The sequence below is a fragment of the Pieris napi genome, chromosome 7 (assembly GCF_905475465.1).
Source record: "Pieris napi chromosome 7, ilPieNapi1.2, whole genome shotgun sequence".
NCBI classification, from domain to species: domain Eukaryota; kingdom Metazoa; phylum Arthropoda; class Insecta; order Lepidoptera; family Pieridae; genus Pieris; species Pieris napi.
The window spans coordinates 4,014,842-4,038,282 of record NC_062240.1 but is presented as its reverse complement, the minus strand read 5'-3'; the positions used below and the strand labels follow the sequence as shown (position 1 = coordinate 4,038,282).

The 23,441-nt window shown below is 31.9% G+C and overlaps 1 protein-coding gene across 5 annotated transcripts; it reads left to right on the top strand.

The window, feature by feature from the left end:
• Positions 1-413: 413 nt before the first annotated feature.
• On the top strand, positions 414-21,451 carry LOC125051414 (inactive ubiquitin carboxyl-terminal hydrolase MINDY-4B). 5 transcript variants are annotated; one of them, XM_047651706.1, is made up of 13 exons: positions 414-433; positions 3,029-3,126; positions 7,006-7,094; positions 8,102-8,198; positions 8,729-8,861; positions 11,110-11,290; positions 11,766-11,831; positions 16,959-17,029; positions 17,615-17,762; positions 18,269-18,406; positions 18,766-18,845; positions 19,181-19,315; positions 21,335-21,451. In XM_047651706.1, exons 2-13 carry the CDS (start codon positions 3,030-3,032, stop codon positions 21,396-21,398), a joined length of 1,299 nt encoding a protein of 432 aa, XP_047507662.1. In that variant the 5' UTR covers positions 414-433; position 3,029; the 3' UTR covers positions 21,399-21,451. The 5 variants fall into 5 exon arrangements, with proteins under 5 accessions (XP_047507662.1, XP_047507661.1, XP_047507664.1 ...); XM_047651705.1 differs by lacking the exon at positions 414-433 and having other exon boundaries at positions 2,962-3,126; XM_047651709.1 differs by lacking the exons at positions 414-433; positions 3,029-3,126 and adding an exon at positions 4,966-5,034.
• The last annotated feature ends 1,990 nt before the right edge of the window (positions 21,452-23,441 follow it).

The following is a 23,441-nucleotide window of genomic DNA, read 5'->3' as shown; positions in this document are numbered from 1 at the left end:
TAAAACTTTATATTTTTTGTAAATAAATAAATGTATCAAAAATATTAACTTGTTTGATAAAATTAGAAAAAATAATACTGTAAGAAACAATGATAAATAACCTCCAAAATTACTTTAATTACCTACAATTAACATGAATTTTACTTTATTTTTAGGAGTTAGTAGTTTAAATTTAAACAATTAAAAAACTTAATTAAATTTGTTTTTTTTTCATTATAGAAATAATAGAAAATTTATAACTCACCATCACGCATTCTTAAACTTGTCTATAGCACGTACATATATCACAGTACATAATTTATACATAGTATCACAACTAACCGGTCACAGTATTATAAAAAGAAAAGAAATTTTACACAGTGTAAAACTACATATAACAAGAACACTTTGCGATGTTCTCAGTTCGGCGTATTCACCTCAAACAGATACAACAGTACGTCAAAATGCTTTCACGCTTACTATGAGTAATCTGTGGAAAATTGTGGCGCAGAATGTTAATGATATACAGATAAATTCACTGGGTGATACCGTTATCAAAAAATCTACGGGTGAGTACACTATATCTGCACAAAAGTCGGTTTAGCTGTAAACATTGTCTATTATTTAGAGATGTCAAGTTAAACATTATTAAAAATATATTTGTGCCATGCTTTCTAAGCTCAGTCGGTAAATTGACGATTTTTTGTGTTCTAACTGTTCTTTAGGTGTACAATTATTAACTTACCAAAGGAAATAGTTAAATCGAACTATTCAAACTCAAAATACTTTTTTTAAAGAAAATATTTACTGTTGAGTAAAATTTAATGGACACTTTGGTGTCGCATTAATTTTTACTTCCATATTTAAAATTAATTTAATATCTGGTATTCAGATGTGTGTGCTTCCGTGGCTGTATAATTTGAGATAGTTCAGATCGTAACGGTAAAAATAACTTTATTATTAGTTTCAAGAGATTTCAGTACAATAAAAATATCAGAGCTTTCAATAACTTTATTTTAGCTTATGTAACATGGTGTAAGAATGTTTTGCGAAAATGACTTTTACAACAACTTTATTGTTGTACTATAAATAAACTTTACTTTATTGATACCTTAGTAAATTCTAAAGTAAACGACTTTCAGTCGCTCGATCATTTGATTTTGAAAATCAACAATGAACCTGATTCAATAGTGAATTTTCAGCAACCATTTTCTCCTTAATTTGGATATAATTAGGCATAACTAAATCAGTAAAAATTTTGAATTATCCTTTGCTTAAATGTCCTTTATATTACACAATTAATCTTTACTCTTTGCTTAAATAAGGTACTTGGCAAAATGGCCGTGATATATTTTTAAAATGCAAAATAAAAATCTTTTCTTAAAAAATTGACCATTGTTCTTTTTCTGAATTGAATCAAAGAATATAATGTGAAAACCGTTGATTTACATAACATTGTTGCAAAGAACAAAATGAAATATAATATTTTTCCCGAGCTAAAAGGCAGAAGGGTCGAAATAGACGCGATTATGGGGAATCCTTGTATTATCCTATGGTGAAATAAATAACTTGCGAACGGAGTATTTTTTGGAAGGAAAAGATTTCTTTCAGCGATAATTCCGTTGGCTTACTTTTATTAATAGAGTGGCAACATTCTTGTTATATTAAATTAGGAGCCCGTGGGCTTTGGCACGGTATCTAAGGTTGGGCTAAATTAACTTTATATCTTGGTATTCATAATCATCATCGTAAAAGTAAATAAAGGGAACAAACGTTTTTTTTGTTCATTACAAAAATTATTGCTTGACAGTCACAGAAGACTAATCACTTCCTCGTAAATAGTATTAGTTATGAATGTATACATTATAAATTAAAAACCAAATATTTTACGCAAAAAGGTTCTTTTTAGACTAAGTCAGACATTTATTGACGATTTTTTCTAAATTCCAATCAAGCATAAACGTGTTTTTAATATGCTTTATATCGATAACATAACATTCAAAAATAATTTATGCAAAGTTTTTCATAGCAAAGCTTTAAATGTTTCAAGGTTAATTTCGAATTGGTTTTTTTTAAAAACCTAAACTAAATTCTATTTATTCTGCGCCACAATAGTCACAGTCATACAGTTTAACATATATGTTATACGGTCATTATAAATAACATAAACATTGTATAAACAGACATTTTGTAATTTTGTTGTAGCAATGTGCGTTCACATGACTGCGTAGATGGGTCTACGTAACGTAGCAGAACTAGTGTACTCGTAGTATGTGCTACGAAACCATTTATTTGCTTGCTGCTTTTTCGAAAAGAGATCTTAAGATCTAAATATAACACTAGTATTCAATAGTAGTACTAGTAACCTACAAAAACAAAGGAGGAGGTTTATTATGTGTATGTTTTATTCGCTTAGTTTCTTCGGATACAATACTAAACAAGTCATAATTGCTATGAATCATAGACTGTAGATAAATTTAAATTAAATGTCAACATATGTGCATGTAACTTAAAAAAGTGTTAACATTAAGTGTTGTATAAATAGGATTTTATAAAAGAGATATCGAAAGAGACGTAGAAATATCTTGTGATACTATATTATGTTAAATGGCAAACCTCCTTCTTTGGCAGTTTTGAACCTAGTTAAAAATAGTTTCCAACTGTATTGGCGATATATACTACGACTCGTAGTACCGCGTATCTTGTATATAGAAACTCCACTCCACGTAATATATTTTTTATAATTACAAAATTATTAATACAATTAATCTTATTAAGAAGATCCCCTTAGTATTAGAATCAAACGATTGTATTAAATATACAATCGTTTGATTCTGGTAATGCAATGTTTTGAAACGCTTGTCATAATCACAGCATCTATTGTTTAAAGGATAACTAAATTTGATTAGACACTTATAATTAGCCACTCTCTGTATTTCAAATCAATATTCAATCACACTTGTAAATACATCATTTATAGATTTAGCTTTAAAATGGATCAAATAACAAACTTTCTTGTGTACAATAAAACACCAACTTCACGAAATAGTATGAAATATGAAGCATTAAGAACTAAACGAGGAAAGAGCTTGCAAGGGGATAAACAAGATCTTCTATTGTCACCACTTTTGGACAGGATGGCTGATGGTAAGTGATGGGTTTGATAAGAAATATTATTTTCTAATGTTTTCATTAATAATGTAATTTATGAGCAGATAGTTTTGTTGTGTAGAATGTTACTTAATTTTTTTAAACAGGTTTATTTGTTCATATTAATTTTAATTGATTTTTCCGAGTTGAATCAATTTTTAATTTTAATTCATATTATATATCTACTAATTAAGAATACAATAAGTTTGTTTAATTTCTTCAAATCCTTCTCCTATAATATCAACTAATATTATAGGAGATTATTCATAACAGTACATTAGAATGGACTTAGTTTTGCTAACAATATGTTGTGCTGTGAAACAATCCAAATGGACTTATAATAAACTAACTACATATTTCAGTCTATCTAAACATCCTAAAGGTATATTGAGTTCTCACGTGCATACCGGATGTAAGATCCAAACCACCTGTCGTCATGTGATCCCCACTGACCACTGCTGAGAGGCTGGCATTGTGCCAAACGGTACAATAGCGTTTGAATGGTTTAAAACCTTTGAGATGACCGTACTGTATACACTAACGGGTGAAACTATTCTAAATTGCCCAATAATTTATTTAACATTTTTATATCACATTTTTATTATTAACTATTTTTAATTTATTATTATGATAAAACATTTTTTTTATATTTTTTATATAGCTGCCAGTATCGGCTATGCAATGCAGGATTTATTTTTAAAAAATATTTTCTTAAAGTTTAAAGTATCAAAGTGAAAATTCCTATCCAATATCAGCGGGTTCCAACATATGACGCTATTACAAGAATCCAATTTGACTAGAAAATTGTTACATCGACTTCATCGTATCAACACCTTTATAGGAAATTATTCTTTTATTTATAGACACCCGCATTCGTGAGTACTTGCAATATAAACCGCAGACATATTTCAAAATGGCGGTATTCGATTTTTAAAAATGACGTTAGTTTTGGCGCGTGATTTATAGACGCAATGTCTGTGATTTGTATGGTTTCGTTTGTGATAACTGGTGATGAAATTTAGGCAGGTTTATTTAATACTAGCCCTATCTATTTTGCAATATCTATTCAAAATGGCTTTACGAAAAATATTACAACTATGACATAAGAAAATGTATGAAATAATATTATTAATATACTAGCTGACCCGGAAAACGTTTGTTTTGCCACGTATATTATTTTTTGTAAAAAAAAATTGTAGTTCAATAAAAATAACTATCTATAATAGTAAAAAAACGGTTGATCGTAGAAGAGTGAAAATAAGGGGTTGTGTGTATTTTTGTATGTTGTGTTTATTTTTTTATAAAAAAATAAAACCAAAAAAACATTCTAAAAAATTAAATTTGTGGTGGACACCCCTTATCACTTAGGGGTTTGAAACATAGATATTAGCAAATTTTCAGACTAACTGAATACGAATATAAAATTTCATGAGAATCGGTTGAGCCATTTCGGAGGAGTAAAAAAAACGAACATTGTGACACGAGAATTTTATATATTAGATGTTTTGGCAGTTGTGTGTATATATTAATATCCATTAACATAATTTATTTGTAGCATGTTAGTGTTATCCTTATGCCAGATATTGACTAATATTGATAATTAATATTAAAAAAACAGGTAAAGTTATTTCTATTTCTTATTATCTAGTTAAAATATCGCAATAAACTGTACTTAATTAAATAACCACAAAACTAAATTTCCAGGTGTTTATCAAAAATGTTCATTGCTATTCGGTGTTACCTATTTTCACCTCATAAATTAGCCCTAATCACGTTGCATTTCGCCCTTGAAACTGATTGCATACATGGAATCCCTCACTTGCCTCCAACGTAGTATAGTGTTCTGACGTTTTAAGTGCTGTGATTTCTTGGTAATTGCTAATCGTTTTCAAGGTCGAAGAATGGGTACGTGTTTTAATTAGTATCGTTTATGCTACTTAATTGGATGTTTGTTAAAAGAAGTCTTAAAAAATAATAAAATATAAAGCATTTTATATTTGGCTTGGCTTTTATTTTAGGTTTGGCTCCAGAATAATATTAATTTATGCAAATTTTTTTTAGATGTAATTGTGAGGTCCAGCTCTGAGTTTTTTTACTTTGAAAGCTATTTTCCATAGAAATATGTATGTATACCACTGAGCTATCTGTAGCATCCAGATCTCGACACAGAATGATTTATCAGAAAAATATGTAGAATTGGATGAACGCATTTTATTGTATTTGATTTGAAGTTATATCAATTTTTAGTTAGATAAAAATTCAAAGGCTAAACCAAGTGTTACAGTTAATAATCTTGTCTCTACAATACTTAAATATAGAGTGATATATTTCAACTAAAATGTATAAACTCCAATACTTAATAATAAATTTAAATGTACAATAATACAAAATTAAATCACCAGGTTTATTCGTGTAGAACTATTGTAAATTTTGTCGTTGTAATCCTAAAAATAAATTTATTTTAAACCATCCATAAATGACACCTAAAGGTTATTGCAGTACAATACATGGTGTTAAGAAAAACTGAGAATATTTCAATGTTAATCGTTTTATTTAAATTAAAAAAAAATCAGTGGCGCTACAACTTCTTTAGGTCTGGGCCTCAGATTTCTGAATCTGTTTCAAGATCTATTTTTTTCTATCTAATAGGCAAGCAGATAACAGCCTCCTGTGCCTGACGCACGCCGTCGACTTTTTGGGTCTAAGACATGTCGGTTTCCTCACGATGTTTTCTTTCACCGCTCGAGCGAATGTTAAATGGGCACATAGAAAGAAAGTCCATTGGTGCACAGCCGGGGATCGAACCTACGACCTCAGGGATGAGAGTCGCACGCTGAAGCCACTAGACCAACACTGCTCAGTATTATTTAAATAAAACAAATCGTTATTTATATATGGACTAGGGATAGTGAAAGAAACATAGTATCTTAATTAAGGTTGCCTGGAAAAGTTTTCTTCTTAGCGACAGTAAGGCTACTCTTCTAATTTATTAAGTCTCCGATGTGAATGTAAAACAAAGGACAAAACGATGGGTTCGATTGTGAGTAGTTTCTCAATTGCAATTATTGTCCAATAACAGATACGCGACATGATCCGTTTTCCGCGAAACGCGCCATAGTTTCGACTTTTTTTTAATTCTATTCCCTAGCGATATATATGCAATGTACAATAAACTGAACTAGGTGAGAAAACACGCCCTGTGTGGTGTTCAGATATCACCATCGCTTAAAATAAATCACTTACATGCAACTTGCACGAAAGCGTCAATTGGTTCTATTTCAAATCAATGTATCGTTCCAATTTCAATTGTTTCCTTGCAGTGAGTGGAGGGATTCTGAACTAGCCACAACACAGTTTTGTGATTCAAATTTAAACTTTATTTAATTTTAAAATATATTTCCTGATTCATAAAACTAAATCGATCTTATTATCGTATTAATTAAACTACATATCCCTACTATATATCCATATTCAGTAAAATAAAAATAATATTTTAATTGAAATTAAATATTTGGATATTGATGTTACGGTGATATGCTGATATTTTAAATTAAAAAATATTTGTTTTGTAATTGATAGCAATGCTTATGAACGTGTATACGGAGTATGTTATTCACGATACTCCAAAGAGAATGCTAAGAAAGTATATGTTGGGCACGCCTCAAGAAGAATTTTATGGTGTGTCTTATGTGGACTTTTTTTTTACATTTTTCTAATAGGCTTGCAAAATTATATTTTTTTTTAACTATTTAAAAAAAATGCGTTTGCAATTGAAATAATTAGATTTTAAATCCGGACGCAATGATAAATAATATAGTTCTTAGGTTTTTGGTGGTAATTACATTGTAACAAATAATTTTCTGGATATTCTTCTAGAACGTGTGTTATATGCTCGAAACCGGGTGCTGGTGGGAGCGAGGCCTGCTGTAGTAGGTGGTACTCCAATCACGGAAGCAATGGCTATGGTAAGCTATTTCTGTTACAATTTATGCAATAGACATCTTATAGATAATTTAAAAATCTCAATTTTTTAAATATATTTTGGATTTAAAAAATAAGTACTTTGAATGACAAATTTAAATAATTTTTATTTAAAAAAATATAATATTATTTATAAAATTTTACAGATGACTATGAATAATGAAACACTCACAACTTAATTAAGATTCTTGCTATTTTGAAGAAATTAGTTTCAATAGCTTTTTGCAAAATGAAGATTTTGTATTGTCAGGCTTTACCTAAGTTGCTGTAACAAAATTATATCAATGAATTAACTTCCTCTACCAAAAGTGAACTGGCAGCGTTGCAAGGTATTACTGCTACAACTGCAGGGGAATGACCGTGAGGGTTTATTGTGGCACTGTCTTGGTTTAAATTTAAGAATCAATAAAAGATTTAAGAAACGAACAAATAACTGAACTTTTTAAAATTTAATTTAATCTATTATTTTCCTTTTAATTTTTATCATAATAAAATTCATAAGGTTACGTTCGTACACTTCGGACCCAAACCACTCCCAACTTTTATTCAAAGGTTAAATAATTGCATACTGATAAAATCGTATTGCCTCAGTTTTTTGGCCATAATAACAGCCCAGTAACTCACTTTTCGAACTCACACAGCGGTTTTCGCATCGGCGGTCGCTCTCAAATCAGTCGTGAAGCAGTCATTTTATGATTTGGTATTCTGAAAAGGTGGGAGCTTGTAGTTTATTGTTTATTATGTCTGTGTAAGTTCGAAAAGTGAGTTACAGAATCGCAGGGATGTCCCAGACTGCTAACATCCATTCATTAAACCACATCCATTTAACAATGAAAGCAACCTTCATTAAACGAATAATACTTTAAACGGTTACAGTGGCTTGAATTCTGTTTATCTATGAAATAAATATTTAAATTAAGAAGTTAATTTTAGGTTAATAGGAAGAGGAACTTATTCTTACCAAAGTTATCTTTAAAACATTTATGTTCAGGAATTGCGGATTACAGCATTTGGCACTGCAGCATGTCCACCCCGTGGGGAGTGGATTCATACTCCGCTTGTAATGCGTCCGGCGGAGAATTGTTTAGGTATTTGACACTAAAAGTTAAGAATGAAATTAGTATAAGATAGTTTTAATAATGATAGAACTAATCTAATTCCGTGATAATTATCATACCAGGATAACAAAATAAGTAAAAAACTTTTTTCTTGGGTTGCCTTAATAAAGTGTTTGAACCATGAATAATTGTATTACAATTATTTACAATAAAAGAAAGCATAAAACTTTGTGGGAAATTATTATTTAGGTTTTTATTTGATAGCAGCTCTGCGATTCTGTAACTCACTTTTCGAACTCGCACAGCGGTTTTCGCAGCGGCTGTCGCGTTCAAATCAGTCGTGAAGCAGTAATTTTACGATTTGGCATTCTGATAAACAATAAACTACAAGCTTCCTCCTTATGTAAAAGTGAGTTACAGAATCGTAAGGATATTTATTGCTTACAAGTAAATAAAGATGTGTGTGTCATAAGGGGTGGTATTACTTAATTTTAATGAAGTGATCCTCTTGCGTGTTCTTTTTATGTAGAACACTTGTTCATAATTTAATTTGTCAATAGGTTATGGCCTGTCAGCGCAGCGAAATGGGACCAGATCTTTGCTCTCCGGTCTTCAAGCCCACATCATCAAATGGCTACTATTCGATTCCCGTCCCGTAACTAAAGACAACAAATCGACTGAGCATCCAGATAGGTAAAAATTTCAATCAGAACAAATCACTAACCAATGATTGTTTAAGATAATTAAATTTATTTTAATTGGTAGGACTTTAAAAGCACGAGTTATATCCATAAAAAGACAAATGCTAGTTACAGATAATAAGTATTTTTTGTTATTACAAAAAACTGTATTTTCTATTTAAAAGTCAATCGTGTTTTATTTTCTTTGATTAGTCAACAACATATTTATCTAGTTCAATTACATACACCCGACACGATACCTTTTCTCGGTTAGAGCAAATGGAAACAAATGAAACGCGCTACTGTTTCGTCTTTTGTTTCACGTTAAGTTTTAAAAACGCAGAGAAATTATTACACAAAACATTGACAACTAACGAGCAACATAAAACACCCCCGTTTATAAAAACTGTATGCTAAAACAAAAGTCTGAAGCGTCATTTACATTGACACCTACTAGCACATAAAAACCACAGTTTTTTTCCGAACAAAATCCACAAACTAGTATCAACATGCTAAAACATTTGCCCAAACAGAAAAGTGAATAACTTTTATTCGCACGTTTTAACGATGTTGCCAATATTTTACCGCGAGTGGCTGTAGCGATAGCCTGAGTGTTGTGACGGAATAAGCAGAAGCATTTGAAAATGTATTACGTCAAAATATAAAAAGCGGTAGAAATATGGTTGGAGTTTAAAAAATGGGTCGATTGATGTAAAGTTTTTTCGAATATATTTACTATAAAGATTATCTGTTAACTATCTTAAGGGTTAGATATTGGTTTTTAATGATACAGCGTACAAATAACCAAATAGAAAACTATAGAACAGTAATTGATATCCATTAATTTAAATATTATTTATATAAACCGTGTACTAGGATACCTGAATTTAATTGATCATATAGCTTATCACAGCTTTATTCAATGCAGCTAATAATATGAATCGTTGCATAGCAAAAATATATATGAAGAAGAGAGTAGAATAAGAGATTAAGGACTGACAAAGATAATCTACGAAAAAAATTTGGAAACTGATTTGACTTTGATGTTGTTAATTTTTTGCTCTGTAGTATATGTTCGTAGAAATTATGTCGTAATTTATGTACGTTGTTACCAAAAAGTAGAGACCTTAGATTGTAAAGTATAAACATTATATATATAAAATGTATATAATAGTTTCGTTTATATTTTTTGTACATTGTGTAGCTTTCGGGTTATCATTGCTCCACCATTCGTTTACCGTACACCATAATATTCACTGTACGAACGCCCTAATGCCTGTCATATTTCTCGTACATGCGGTGTTTCGGGGCATAAATCTACGGCGATACTACGTCTAGTCATTTTCATGCGTTCTATCTATCACGAGCTCTCTTGTACGAGATAACGATATTAACCATAGTTTGATCTAAGATATCAGATTGTTCCGAGACTTACCTTCTCCAAGGATTTTAATTTTAGTTTTTCATCTGTTCTATATAAATTCTTCCATATTAAATTAAGCATATTTGATAGACTTATGTCATGTAATCAGTTCAACATGAGATTGAGAGATTTACGAAATGATTTTTTGATAGTCAATTAACATATAAACTTTATTAAAGCAAGCATTACATGGCAAGGCAAATAATTTTTACATTAAATAATTACCGAGAACAAATTTTTTGCGTTTACTGAGGAGTCAGCTGTGAATTAATTAATTTATTTTGTTGATTTATATTAAATTTTTGCAAATTATATTATTTATTTTATCATTTGAAATACATTAAGTTTTAGATTTCCTAAACTGCAAAATTGCTTGTGATTGTGAAATATTGCTCTATCATTCTACTAACACGAACTACAATACAACTAAATTGTATTGGCTACTTGTCGTATTGGTTTGTCTTAATTTATAAAAATTAGTAGTGCAACAACCTTTTAGGTCTGGGCCTCAGATTTCTGTATCTATTTCATGATCATTTGTTAATCTAATAGGCAAGAAGTTGATCAGCCTCCTGTGCCTGACGCACGACGTCGAGTTTAGGGACTGAGGCAAGCCGGTTTCCCCACGATATTTTCCTTCACCGTACGAGCGAATGTTAAATGAGCACATAGAAAAAAGTCCATTGGTGCACAGCCGAGGATCGAACCTACGACCTCAGGGATGCGACTCGCACGCTGAAGCCATTATGCCAACACTGCTAAATTTATAGTAATATTAAAATGGAACTTATATGACAAAATATCCAAAGCAAAACTAACTAACAAAGCCTATTTTCAGCTATTTACGTCCCTCTGAAGAGAAGCAAGAAGAGGCCCTCTGGCGGGCGTGCAGTGAAGTTATATGGCGTTGTGCAGCTGGCGCCGGTGCTTCAGACCCCCAGGCCGTGGTTGCCTTGCCAACTGATAACACTTATGTCCAGCACAGCTCGAGTTATTATCAAGATGGCATCACTGAGAAGGTACTTTTAGGACAGAGCGGTAACTTGTCCCCGTATTAGAATTTATTTATTTCCTAATTTACTCTTCTAGATACGTAAACAATATACAATAAGAATAATTGTTGCATTAAAAATGAGAAAATTAAAAAAGCAATAAACAGAATACATACATTTTTCATGGTTTCGTTTTAATTAAGGTTTAATATTGTCAATCATTTAACATTTCTACAGATATTGTGTTAACGCAGATGGGTTATATGTACATCTAAGTCTGATTATTTGGGAGTTTTTTTGTTCCTATTAGTCCAAATCAAATATTCTCCTATCGAGGATCGAACCCATCATAAGCTAACCATTGAACCGTTGTTATATATTTAACACTAAATAACATTAAAAAAAAATCTTTTTGAGTAATTAGTTATATTATAATCATTTGGTTTATTATTAATTTTCAGTTATACATTTGAATTGAAAATATTTTTCTGATGATTTTAAGCTGCATATGTTCGAGTTGAAGAGTCTGGAGGATCTACAAATATTTATAAAGCGCTATCTTTATTTAGTAAGTAAAAAACATAAAAAAATATTTATTTATTTAATTTCACGACACAAAAAATACAATACAGGGATGTGCATCAATGAAAAGTGTGCAAAACATTTAAATGGAAATATAACAATGATAAAAGAGAATATAAATTATACAATAAAAAAAGACAATAAACTAGATTAAGAAATACAAATATGCAATTTAAAAATGAATATTACTTTACTTTGTAATTGTTATTATTGGTGACGGAACAGTGGCTGCAGCATCTTACGCCTGAAGAAATGGAGACTGTCAAGAAATCAATGTGCCTAAACTTTACTTTATAATTAATTAACATTCAATATAATTGATTATAGAGTAAAGAAAATATAATTCAGAATATCAATTTGAGATAATATCCAATTATAACTAGAACATCTTAGTGCAATTCTGAGCATAAAGTCAATGTGGCTAGCCATTTCGTTTAGGCATTAGAATAATAAAAATACTAATTATGTAACCAACATACCGGATCTAGCGTTCGCGGGGGACTTGGGTTGTAACCCGAACGTGTGTGCTTATTATATATTAATACTAGCTAACCCGGCAAACGTTTGTTTTGCCATGTATATTATTTCTAGGAAACGATTTTTAGTTCAATAAAAATATAAATTACTATCTACAATAATAAAAAATAGGGGTTGATCGTAGAGGGGTAAAATTAGTTGTTGAATATATATTATGTATGCTGTATTATAAAAAAAAATCTAAAAATAAAATAATAATTTGGTCTGGACTTATTACTAAGGGGGTTGAAAGATAGATAGTAGCCGATTCTCAGACTTACAGAATATGCATAAATAATTTTGTGAGAATCGGCCGAGCCGTTTCGAAGGAGTATGGTAACGAACATTGTGACACGAGAATTTTATATATTAGATTAACTTAATTAATACCTATTTTGCGTCACTAAGGTTCTAAGATTGTGAAATTTGGGATTAAGGTTTAATATAAAGTTTTTACTGGGCATGTAATGCCACCATTAAGCCCGTTGTCAGCATCAAAATTAGTTCAATGACGACTCATTGGTCTAGTGGTTAGTACCCCTGACTGCGAATCCATGGGTCCCGGGTTCGATCCCCGGCTGAGGCGAACATCGATGTGATGAGCATTTGGTGTTCTTCTTAGGTCTTGGGTGTTTAAATATGTATTTATATGTACATCTATCTATAATATGTATGTATATCCGTTGCCTAGTACCCATAACACAAGCTTCACCAGCTTAGCATGGGACTAGGTCAATTGGTGTGAATTGTCTTAAAAAAAAAAAAAAAAAAAAATTGCGATAGCGATACCGATTTTGACGGTGTTTGCAAGTTTGGTGTACATCTCTTTTATAATGTCATTGCATTAGCCTCAGTCTCAGCCTCATTCATTTGAAGTACTTTGTTTATATGTAATAGGAGGCAAACGGCCAGGAGCCTCACCTGATGTTAAGTGATATCGCCGCCCACGGACACTCATTGCCAAAAGGATCGCATACGATAGGACTACTTCAAAATAATCATCAACCTAGCTTATGTTTAATCACTAACACTTCTACTAGGAAATACTATACATTGTTCATTCAGGCTTTCTGACTTTGTAATAAGTTGTTAATAACTATGTACATGTGTATATGAAAATACGATTAGTTACTAAAAGATTTATGACGTTAAATTAGGTTCAATTCCTCTCGTCAGTCAAGTTGTCGTCCTGTCAACAGCTACGTAAACTTTTGCCGAGCTCAATCCCAAAGTTATATTTTACGATGCTTTTAGTTTATGTAGACGTAATTTGGGCGAATTTCATGAAAGTGTACTGAATATTCTCTATTAGGGATGAGAAAATATTTTTCGTTAAAACGTCTATGGGAAAGGATAGAACTAATAATTATATCAAAGACAATTACTATTTAAGTCTACTGGTGTTACTAAATAAAAAATGGGTGGGACTAAATAGTAAAATATCTATGTAATGGTATTTAAACGCTACCACATTCCCACATACCACAATACAATAAAACATATATACCTATATATAGGCTGAAACAATATCTTTTCTGTCAGCTGCCATTGTCATTGCATGTATCACAAATTTTAAAAAAACATAGTCAGAGTGAAATCAGTTTAAAACCTTTAATACTAGTATTTTATTTGATTTGCCAATATTACTAGATCTATATATTAATGACTCCTGAATAATTTGACGTTATTTAGAAGCTCTGTAATATATAATGAATCTTGGAACGATTATTGAACAGGCGATTGGTTGATTTCCTCGACAAACACAATATTATTTCAGACTCCCAATATGGTTTTCGTTTCGGTAGGTCTACTGATGACGCAGTTCATAGCGTGACAGATTTTATTGTTAGGAATATGGACAGGAGGGAAAAAGTGATTGGTGTGTTCATTGACTTGTGCAAGGTGTTTGACACTGTTTCGGCAGAAATCCTCTTGCACAGAATGGAGAGGTTGGGCATCAGGGGTATGCCTCACCAACTCTTTACGAGTTACATGTCTGAACGCACGCAAGTTGTCAGGGTGGGAGAGTGGACTAGCACCGAGTTACCAGTCACCTTTGGTGTGCCGCAGGGCAGCGTTCTTGGGCCCACATTGTTCCTCATTTACATTAATGAATTATGTGGGATGAACCTAAGAAATGGAAAAATTGTTGCCTTTGCTGATGACGCAGCCTTAGTGTTCCATGGTCAAGATTGGTTTCAGGCCTTTCGACATGCTCAGCGGGGTCTGAATTTGGTATCGGATTGGCTACATCGCAGTTCTCTGGCCCTTAATACCGAAAAGACCAAATTCATGACCTTCGCAATGTCCAGGCGCGACATTCCTTCTGGTCTGGTACTTGTGTCACATGCTGGTTCATGTCTGACCGGGGAGCACTGCGGGTGTCCAAAGCTCAACTCCGCAGGCACAGTGAAGTACTTGGGAGTCATACTAGATACCTATCTAAATTTCCAGGCTCATATTGACCTACTGGCAGGTAGAATTAGAAAACTGATATATGTATTCAAAATTTTGAGGCACATTGCTAATAACACAATTATAAAAACTGTCTACCTGTCGCTAGGTCAATCCATTCTGAGCTATTGCATCTCCACTTGGGGTGGCTCAGCAAAAACCCACCTTCTGAAAGTGGAGAGAGCTCAGAGGGCAATACTCAAGGTTAGTGCCTCCCTTCCCTTCATTTGTCCCACCACTGAGGTATACAGACATTGGAAGGTACTCTCTGTGCGTCAAATGTTCATTCTTGCCACAATTTTACGCAAGCACTCACTTATCAATTATGACCAACACCTTAAAGATAACAAGCGTAGAAAAGGCATAGTGATCACTTCGAAGCCCTTTCGCACAAGTTTTGCCCAGAAATTCTTCTGTTTTTTGGGGGATTACTTGTATAATAAGGTCAACTCATGCGTTTCCACATATCCCCTAACTAAACACGAGTGCAAGAAGACGGTTGCACTGTGGCTACTGGACCTCAACTATGAGGAAACAGAAAAAATGCTGACAATAATTAAATAGTTGAGTTTAAAGTTGATTCTAATCTTTGTTAATAATAGGGAATAAATTTTTAGTATAATAGTTTTAGCTTTAATAGACTAACACTTAAGCAATAAAACATAAAACATACACAGACTCACACCCACACACATACACATAATTTACACCTACACACATACCCTATGTGGTTTCCTCTATATATTGTAATGTAATGTATTGTAATGTAATGTATTGTATTGTATTGTATTGTTTTGTATCTTCTGTCGATCCGAAGTGGTGGAGGCCTGATGACCTGTAACACAGGTACTATTACCTTTAGCAGGCATCAGTCTCACACAGACTTGCTTTTTTCATAAACAGAAGTATAATATAACTGTCACTTCCTTATGTCCTAAGTTTAAGTTTTTGTGAGAAAATAAATAAATAAATAAATAAATAAATAAATAAATAAATAAAAATGACAGTAACAACATTTCTAATACATAAAAAAATTAATGTATTTACTATAATTAAATATATCTTGCGCAAATAGACAGAATCTCAAAAGAAAGAAATCGCTCCAGCTTTGGATCTTTATTTGAAGATGTACTTTGATATTATTAATTTGGATATTGAATTCATAGAAAACCTTTTTGCCTAACTTATGTAGTCTTGGTATTCCACTTAATTCGTTTGTAATACGGCTAGACCTAAATCCTTAACCGTATTCAGTGTCACACCCGAATGCCGGAGCATATAGGATTAAGTTTCTAAGTCGACCAACTTACGTCGTGAATATTTACGAGAATTGCTTTCTTTTAGTAATATACATAAACTATTTCATTAAGAATTGAAAATATAAAATTACATTTCTCCTTATATACTATTCTCACAAAATCAGGAGCCCAGGATAAATGTTTAATAAATGTTATTTGCAGCTAATATATTAACTTGTTAAAAGCAGTGTTGTCCTAGTTAGTGGCTTCAGCGGGCTACTCTCATTTCTGAGGTCGTAGGTTCGATCCCCGGCTGTGCATAATTGAAGTTTCTGTCTATCCGCGCATCTAAAAATCGTTCGTACAATGAGGGAAAACATTGTATGGAAATCAGTATGTCTCGAATTAGATTTGTATCACCATGGAGTATTATTTGTTATATATGTCTCGATTAGACCCGGATTTAAAGTAACTAGGATACAAACCTAAGTTACATAACCTGTATTGTTTGATAATTTTCTTATAATTATTATAAATTCTATTACAACTATACATCGATTCAGATATAATGACTAGAAATTTAATAAATAATAATCAAATAATAATCTAGTTATCATGTTACAAAATTAAATTGCCCTGGGAAGAATTACTCGTAACAATAATAAAAACGAAATTAGCGGTTCGATTTAGATATATACAAAATTTATTTATCACTGATTTGCACTGACTTTGTCTTTAATATGCAATCTTTTCTCCATTTTTTTGTGAAAGAAGATCGAAATATATAAAGCATTTTAAATTGTTAAACAAATCTATAAAATACAGAGATATCATTATGTATATTCTTATCATAATTTCTAAATATAACATATTATATTTCAATGCATAATAAATAAATCAATTAGTTTCAGTCGGAAGATGGCTCAGGTGCTTTGCTCCTTTTGTACTCAGCTATTCTCTCGAGAGGATGCGAAAAGTAAGTGAAAATGAATGAAAAACTTATAATTAACGGTCAGAAAACGCTTGATTTATTAACGAGTTTTTAAGCCATTGATCAATAAAGATTACGAAATGTATTTACATTATATAAATTAGCAAAAGTGGCGCTTACTTAATAGCTAAATAACCAAGAAAAGTATATTAAATTATTAATGAAAAACATAGTTTCGTATGCACGAAGTGTAAGCTGAGGCTGTATATATATCATACAAGGTTTTTTTTTGGATTTTAGACTTCTTGACTAATTTACTAATATTACTATTGTAAATTACTAATACTACTAATATACATTAAAAGCTTATTATATGTACTACTTATATAATAAGCTTTTAATGTTAGGTACTTTATTGATAATTTATTATATTTTACATATAAATTCTATAATTTAAAGGAGTGAATGAGTACAGTGCAGAGATTAAATATAATTTGTTTTTAATTTGCTGTTCACGTCAATCAGACCAACAAAATAACATTGATTGTTTTATTGCTTGAAATTGAAGATGAAATTAATATTAATTGGTATAATAATTCATTTGTGAATATATTATTTCTCGGTTTTCAGTATAAAGAAGGATTTGGATGGAAAATTGAACTACCTTGTATCCACTCAAGTGGAGGGGTCTCTAAATGTTACCACTCTGTTGCTGACCGGACGTGCGACCCCATATCTTCATAATGGAGTGCAGTATGTAGGGGATGAAGACCATTATGTACGTCCTTTTAATTGACATCAACTCTCGTATAAAAACATTAAATGCAAAAACGATTGTCGCTCAGTACTCAGTTATAACATGTGGAATCTGGATATGACATATTTTGGTGCCTCTCTTTAAAGTTTCTCCTTCCTAATATTGTCTTTGATTGACATAACCTTTACACATTTAATGAAAAAAACTGTTTTTAACGGATTAAAGCGAAACGTCGGATAAATTTAAAATTATGTTAAATAATTGTAAATTTATAATAATACATAACTTTAATCCGTTAAAAACAGTTTTTTCATTTCTCCTTCCTCTTTTAATTTTTTACTACGACTGAAATCTACGTTTACTTTTTTGACTAAATAATGATAATCAACATACAAAAAAACCCCCATAGTGTAATTGGGTGTATCTATTATCTGTGTTCACTGTTTTTCACCCAAAAATAAGACCCTTTAGTTTATTTAATCCAACTTAAAGTAATTTGACTAATGATAATCTATTTGTGATTTCAGGCAATGCCACAATTTGGGGTTTTATCTCGCAGCCCAGTTGGACTACTTGTATGGTATGGCGGAGAAGAAAATACCACCGGTCATGTATCGAAGCAGTATCCTGGATCCAGACTGAAGACACCAGCTTTACCAATTTGGGTTACTATTTAAAAAAAATATACAAAAGCGTTTTTTAGCCAAAGCTACTATTTGATTCATTGTTGTATCGAAAACATTGTAACATGTTAATGAATTGTTAACCTTTGCCACCTATTATTAAAGTTTTAATGTATTTCAAGGTACAATAAAGGCGTAAAAATTTAAAATTGGACCTTAAATCAAATATCTGATTTAATTTTGTTTTAAACTGTATGTACTCAACCACAGTCACCGGAGTGTATTGACGCCTAAAATGCGCCTTAACACCACATACAAAAACAAGCAATTTTAGACCTTGGCGTAGTAAAATTGATACACATTTTTGAATACCTATGTATTTTACATGTATAATTTTTTAGGTAACTAGCTGTTCTGGACATTTTGGGGTACTTTTCAATACAAACCGGGAGTTGTTGCGAAATTATCACGCCGAACGAAGGTATTTATAATTTTATGTTAGACTTTAGTATCGCTTATTTAAAATATATAAACGATTAGAATTATTTTCTTATTCAATGCGTGTTACGCTACTCCACTAGGTAATTTAAAAGTATGTATTTTCTTTAATATTTAAAATGTATACTAGAATTATATAATCATTGTTATACATCTATGTTAATCAGCTTAGCAAATTTTATAAATTTTGGTTTATACTATGGATGTGTGTTAACATTTGACAACAAACAAGTTCGGTTATTTATTTATATCCAAACCAGAATTAATGTTACAATTATTAATAAACTAATTAATTTTATCGTAAAACATTTTTCATAGATTTGACATTCATTACTACACTTGTGGGGGATGTCATGTGCTACTCAATGTTGATACACGCGCTCACGAAGAGGCCGGTACTTTAAGAAATGACGACATCAGCGCCACTCCCCTTGAAAAACTTATTCACACCAAGTAAGCTCTTTATTAACTTTATATCATTGATTTATTTGATTATTGATTTATCTTCTACCGCATTTACCATGAAGAGTGTTCAGAGGAGTTGTTCGGTCTAATACCAGCAGCTGACTTTCATCATCGGACGTCAAGGCAAAATATAAAATACCATCCGTATCACCTCGACGTCCGTCGTTCCACAACTGAGCGTTTTTCAAGGCAGTTTTTGCCGCGCACCACCACTTGTGGAACCAGCTGCCCACTGAAGTATTTCCGAAGCAATTGGACTTAGGGTCCTTCAAGAAATGAGCGTACCAATTCTTGAAAGGCCGGCAACGCACTTGTGAGCCTTCTGGCATTGTGAGTGTCCATGGGCGGCGGTATCACTTAACATCAGGTGAGCCTCCTGCCCGTTTGCCTCCTATTACACAAAAAAAAAAGAATTTTACATATTATGGAACCGTTTCTGGAATAGATACGGAATGACTTCCCGAAAGACATGTAGTAATTTAAAATAATATACGCGTCGGGTACCTGTTCTTTCCGGTATTTCGAAGTTGGTTAAAATAAATCATAGATACTCAGTCCAAATAGATGGGGTATTGGTAAAAAGTAATCTATAATGTATTTATAATATTCACTAATTATCGCAAATTGGAATTCATTTTGGTGAATGAGTCAAATGAATGTTGAGCAATAACCAAAAACCTTTTTCAACATAATGAAGGTAAATTGATTCTTCGCCTTAAAATACAGTCTACTACAAGAACTACAAATTTTAATAAAGCCGATATTCCAGTTTTATTGAACACAGATATACTGCTCTCATCACCACCAAATAACCTTCCAAAACATAGCAATAGTGCAGTGTATTCCCATTACAATTCTGCTATAATTGGTAGCTGCAAACATTTGGCAACTGCGTCGCAGCAAATCCCCAGACGAAATGCTACATTAAGGTGTCTACGGGCTGTCCTCACTAACCAAACTGATTTTGAAAGCAGAATGAGTGTTGAAATTATTATATTTTTGCTCAACCGTTAACCATACAAACCCAACTGACATAAGAATATAAAAATGTATTACAAATAAAACAATTATTACTTATATTTTAAGGACCGACATTTATTTAAATAGCTTTTTTATCGAACATGAATAAGAAAAGGCTTCCGGAAAGTGGAATTGTGTGCACCTTTGAACTCTTTTAAAAATAGGTTCGACAATTCCTCTATATCCTTAGCTACGTCTGCATCAGCTTATTAAGCTGCTAGATTGTTTATCTACATAATAATAATAACAGAGCAGTGTGATCTTAAGGCTTCGGGAACTGCAATCTCTGTGGTCGTACGTTCGATACCCAGCGGTGCACCAAGTGACGTTCTGTCTATGTGCACATTTAGCACTAGCTCGAACGGTGAAGGAAAACATAGTGAGGAAACGGTATGCCTTAGATCCAAATAGCTGACGGCGAGGGTCAGGCACAGAAGGCTGACCACCTGCCTGAACTTGCCAGAACGAAACAGATACAGAAATCTGAAGCCCAGACCTAAAAGGTTGAAGCGCCACTGGATTTTTTTACTATCGAATAATGTTTTTCACAATGAATATTAAAGACCGATCTGATATATTATCGAAAATAACGAACGAACAATGCTTAAATTTGTTTCAAAATTTGTTTTTATTGAATGTTTGGTTTAACCAATTGTTTTTAATAGGAAAATAGCGGGTATTTAGTTTTAAAGTAAGACGAGTAATAAAGAAGAAATGGCGTAAACTTTAAATCATTTAAGGATTTTTTTTTCAATAAATTATCAATAGTTATATGTTCAAACGAAATGTTTATTAACGTTAGTAAACTGTACTACTTTATTGAGTCAAAACCTTCTAAATATTAAAAACCTTCACGCGGTTTTTATCAAAAGATGAAGTAGAAGGCTTACGCACTCGTAACCATAACCAATGCAGGCTACTAGTTACGGGCTACTGGTTTTTTTAAATAAGTACAAGCGATTAATAAAAAAAAACTCTATTTTACAGATGGCAAGATGCGAAAATCACTTGGTCAGGAACCACACCATACACAGCCGATTCTCCTATTTAAGATATACTAATTCGGTATTTATTAAGTCAACAACGTATTGTATTGGTGCGTAATTAATCGAAAGAAAAACTGTTGTTTTTGTTAATAATTGTAGTAATTGTAAAAGTCATTATGCTTACCAATAGATCCATCTTTCAAACGGCTTGCTTAATATAATTTAAATAATATAGAGTATAAAGAATGTTTGATACATCCTCAATTTAAAAACTTTGGGTATTTATTTTAAGCGCTAGTCTGTAGTTATTACTCAGAATTACAAATAAAATAAGTAGTATACGCAGTATTTTAACTTAAGTCAAATCTTTACACAAGACCGGTCAGTGTTTTAATGAAACAATGTAATTTCTATACATTTCTAATAGTAATGTTTTTAAATTAATAAGGGGTCGAACAAAGTCTTAAAATGTGTTAAAACTTGAAATATTCATAGTACTGTCCTGTATATAACTCAAACTTAAATCTTGTTTCAAGAGCGGTTTTTCTATTTTAAGTTTAACATATCTTTCAAGCGGAGACTGTGACTTAAATTGTCCCTAGTAGACAGACCTCAGTGCTTTATCTATATATCAAAGTCTAGTCTAGAATATATATAGAAGTCTAGAATAGATCTAGTTTATAAAATCTAATAATCTGTAATAAATATTTTGTAAGTCTTAAGTTTTGTAGTGCACATTTTATTTTATTAAATCCCATGTCACAGTGTTTATGACTAAAATTCCTTACCATTTAATGACGTTGTTGTGATCAGTTCATTCTATTATATAAAGATTGTATTGAGTAATTTGCCAAGTATCGAATACGACTTCCGTGTTATGACCAATGTGATACTAGTGGGAGGTAAAGTTCGCTAATGTCTTCTAAGAAAGTACTACCTGAAAGGGATTTTTATGAAAGAAATAATCATAAAAGAAAGCATAATATCAATCTAATTATGATGAATGGTCCGCGTCTAATAAAATGTAATTCATCATACTCCTGTCAAATTTCCTTCATTTTCCTGTTACCTAGCTATGTTTAATAAATACTTCATACAAGAAAATGTATGTAATACAATAAATGTTACAAGAAAATACCTAAGTGTACTTTTTCTTAACTGAAAAATGTATATTATAGAAATATTTATAACAAATGGTAAAATACGATTACATACGACAAATGACACGTCACTAACTGTAGATCTTTTAAAGATGGCATTCAAGTTGCAAAGAGTATTCTATTAGATTTTTTTGAAGACATAAATTCCCTTATTAATGCTCTAAGGTAATATAATTATTGGAATACATTTGAGACAAATAAAAACCTTTGGTGACAGCTTTTCAACATTCACAACAGTCATAAAATAATCGCAAGCAATATTAATTAGAACTGCGTCAGTACCCTGTAACTTCCAAAAGCTCTACCTATCCCGATATTTTGGTGTGCGGTTCGATGATGTCGGTACAAAAAGATAACATTGCAGCTCACAGCAGCTATTGATTTATATAGTAGCTATTCTATGTATTTGAACAAACAAGCTATATATGTGTACAACATCCCGGATCATATTTTATCTTGAAAACTGAATTTCAAGTTCAGACCAGGGACAAGCCACTCATTTTACATAAATATAGTATCAAAGACTAAGCCAAACAATTTATCTTTATAACCGTAATTATTCTCCGTATAAATTAAACCAGCTTAATTGTCCTGTAAAATTTTATAAGCACCGATCTTGTCTGTTATGAGCAGTGGCAATTAGCCAGTGTGGCACTGACACAGAGTTATGACTGTTAGAGGTTGATTGGTGAACGAATGAACGAATGAATGAGTAATTTCGTGACTAAACTAGTTCTTTTTTTTTTTTTTTTTTTTATGTAATAGGAGGCAAACGGGCAGGAGGCTCACCTGATGTTAAGTGATACCTCCGCCCATGGACACTCACAATGCCAGAAGGCTCGCAAGTGCGTTGCCGGCCTTTCAAGAATTGGTACGCTCTTTTCTTGAAGGACCCTAAGTCGAATTGGTTCGGAAATACTTCTGTGGGCAGCTGGTTCCACATAGTGG

Excerpts from the sequence above, each read along its gene's own strand:
- LOC125051414 (XM_047651705.1), top strand. The coding sequence starts at position 2,973 with ATGGATCAAATAACAAACTTTCTTGTGTACAATAAAACACCAACTTCA. Across the intron at positions 11,832-16,958 it reads TAAAGCGCTATCTTTATTTA|TTTCAGTCGGAAGATGGCTC; the intron begins GTAAGTAAAAAA and ends TAAATCAATTAG. Across the intron at positions 18,846-19,180 it reads AATTATCACGCCGAACGAAG|ATTTGACATTCATTACTACA; the intron begins GTATTTATAATT and ends CATTTTTCATAG.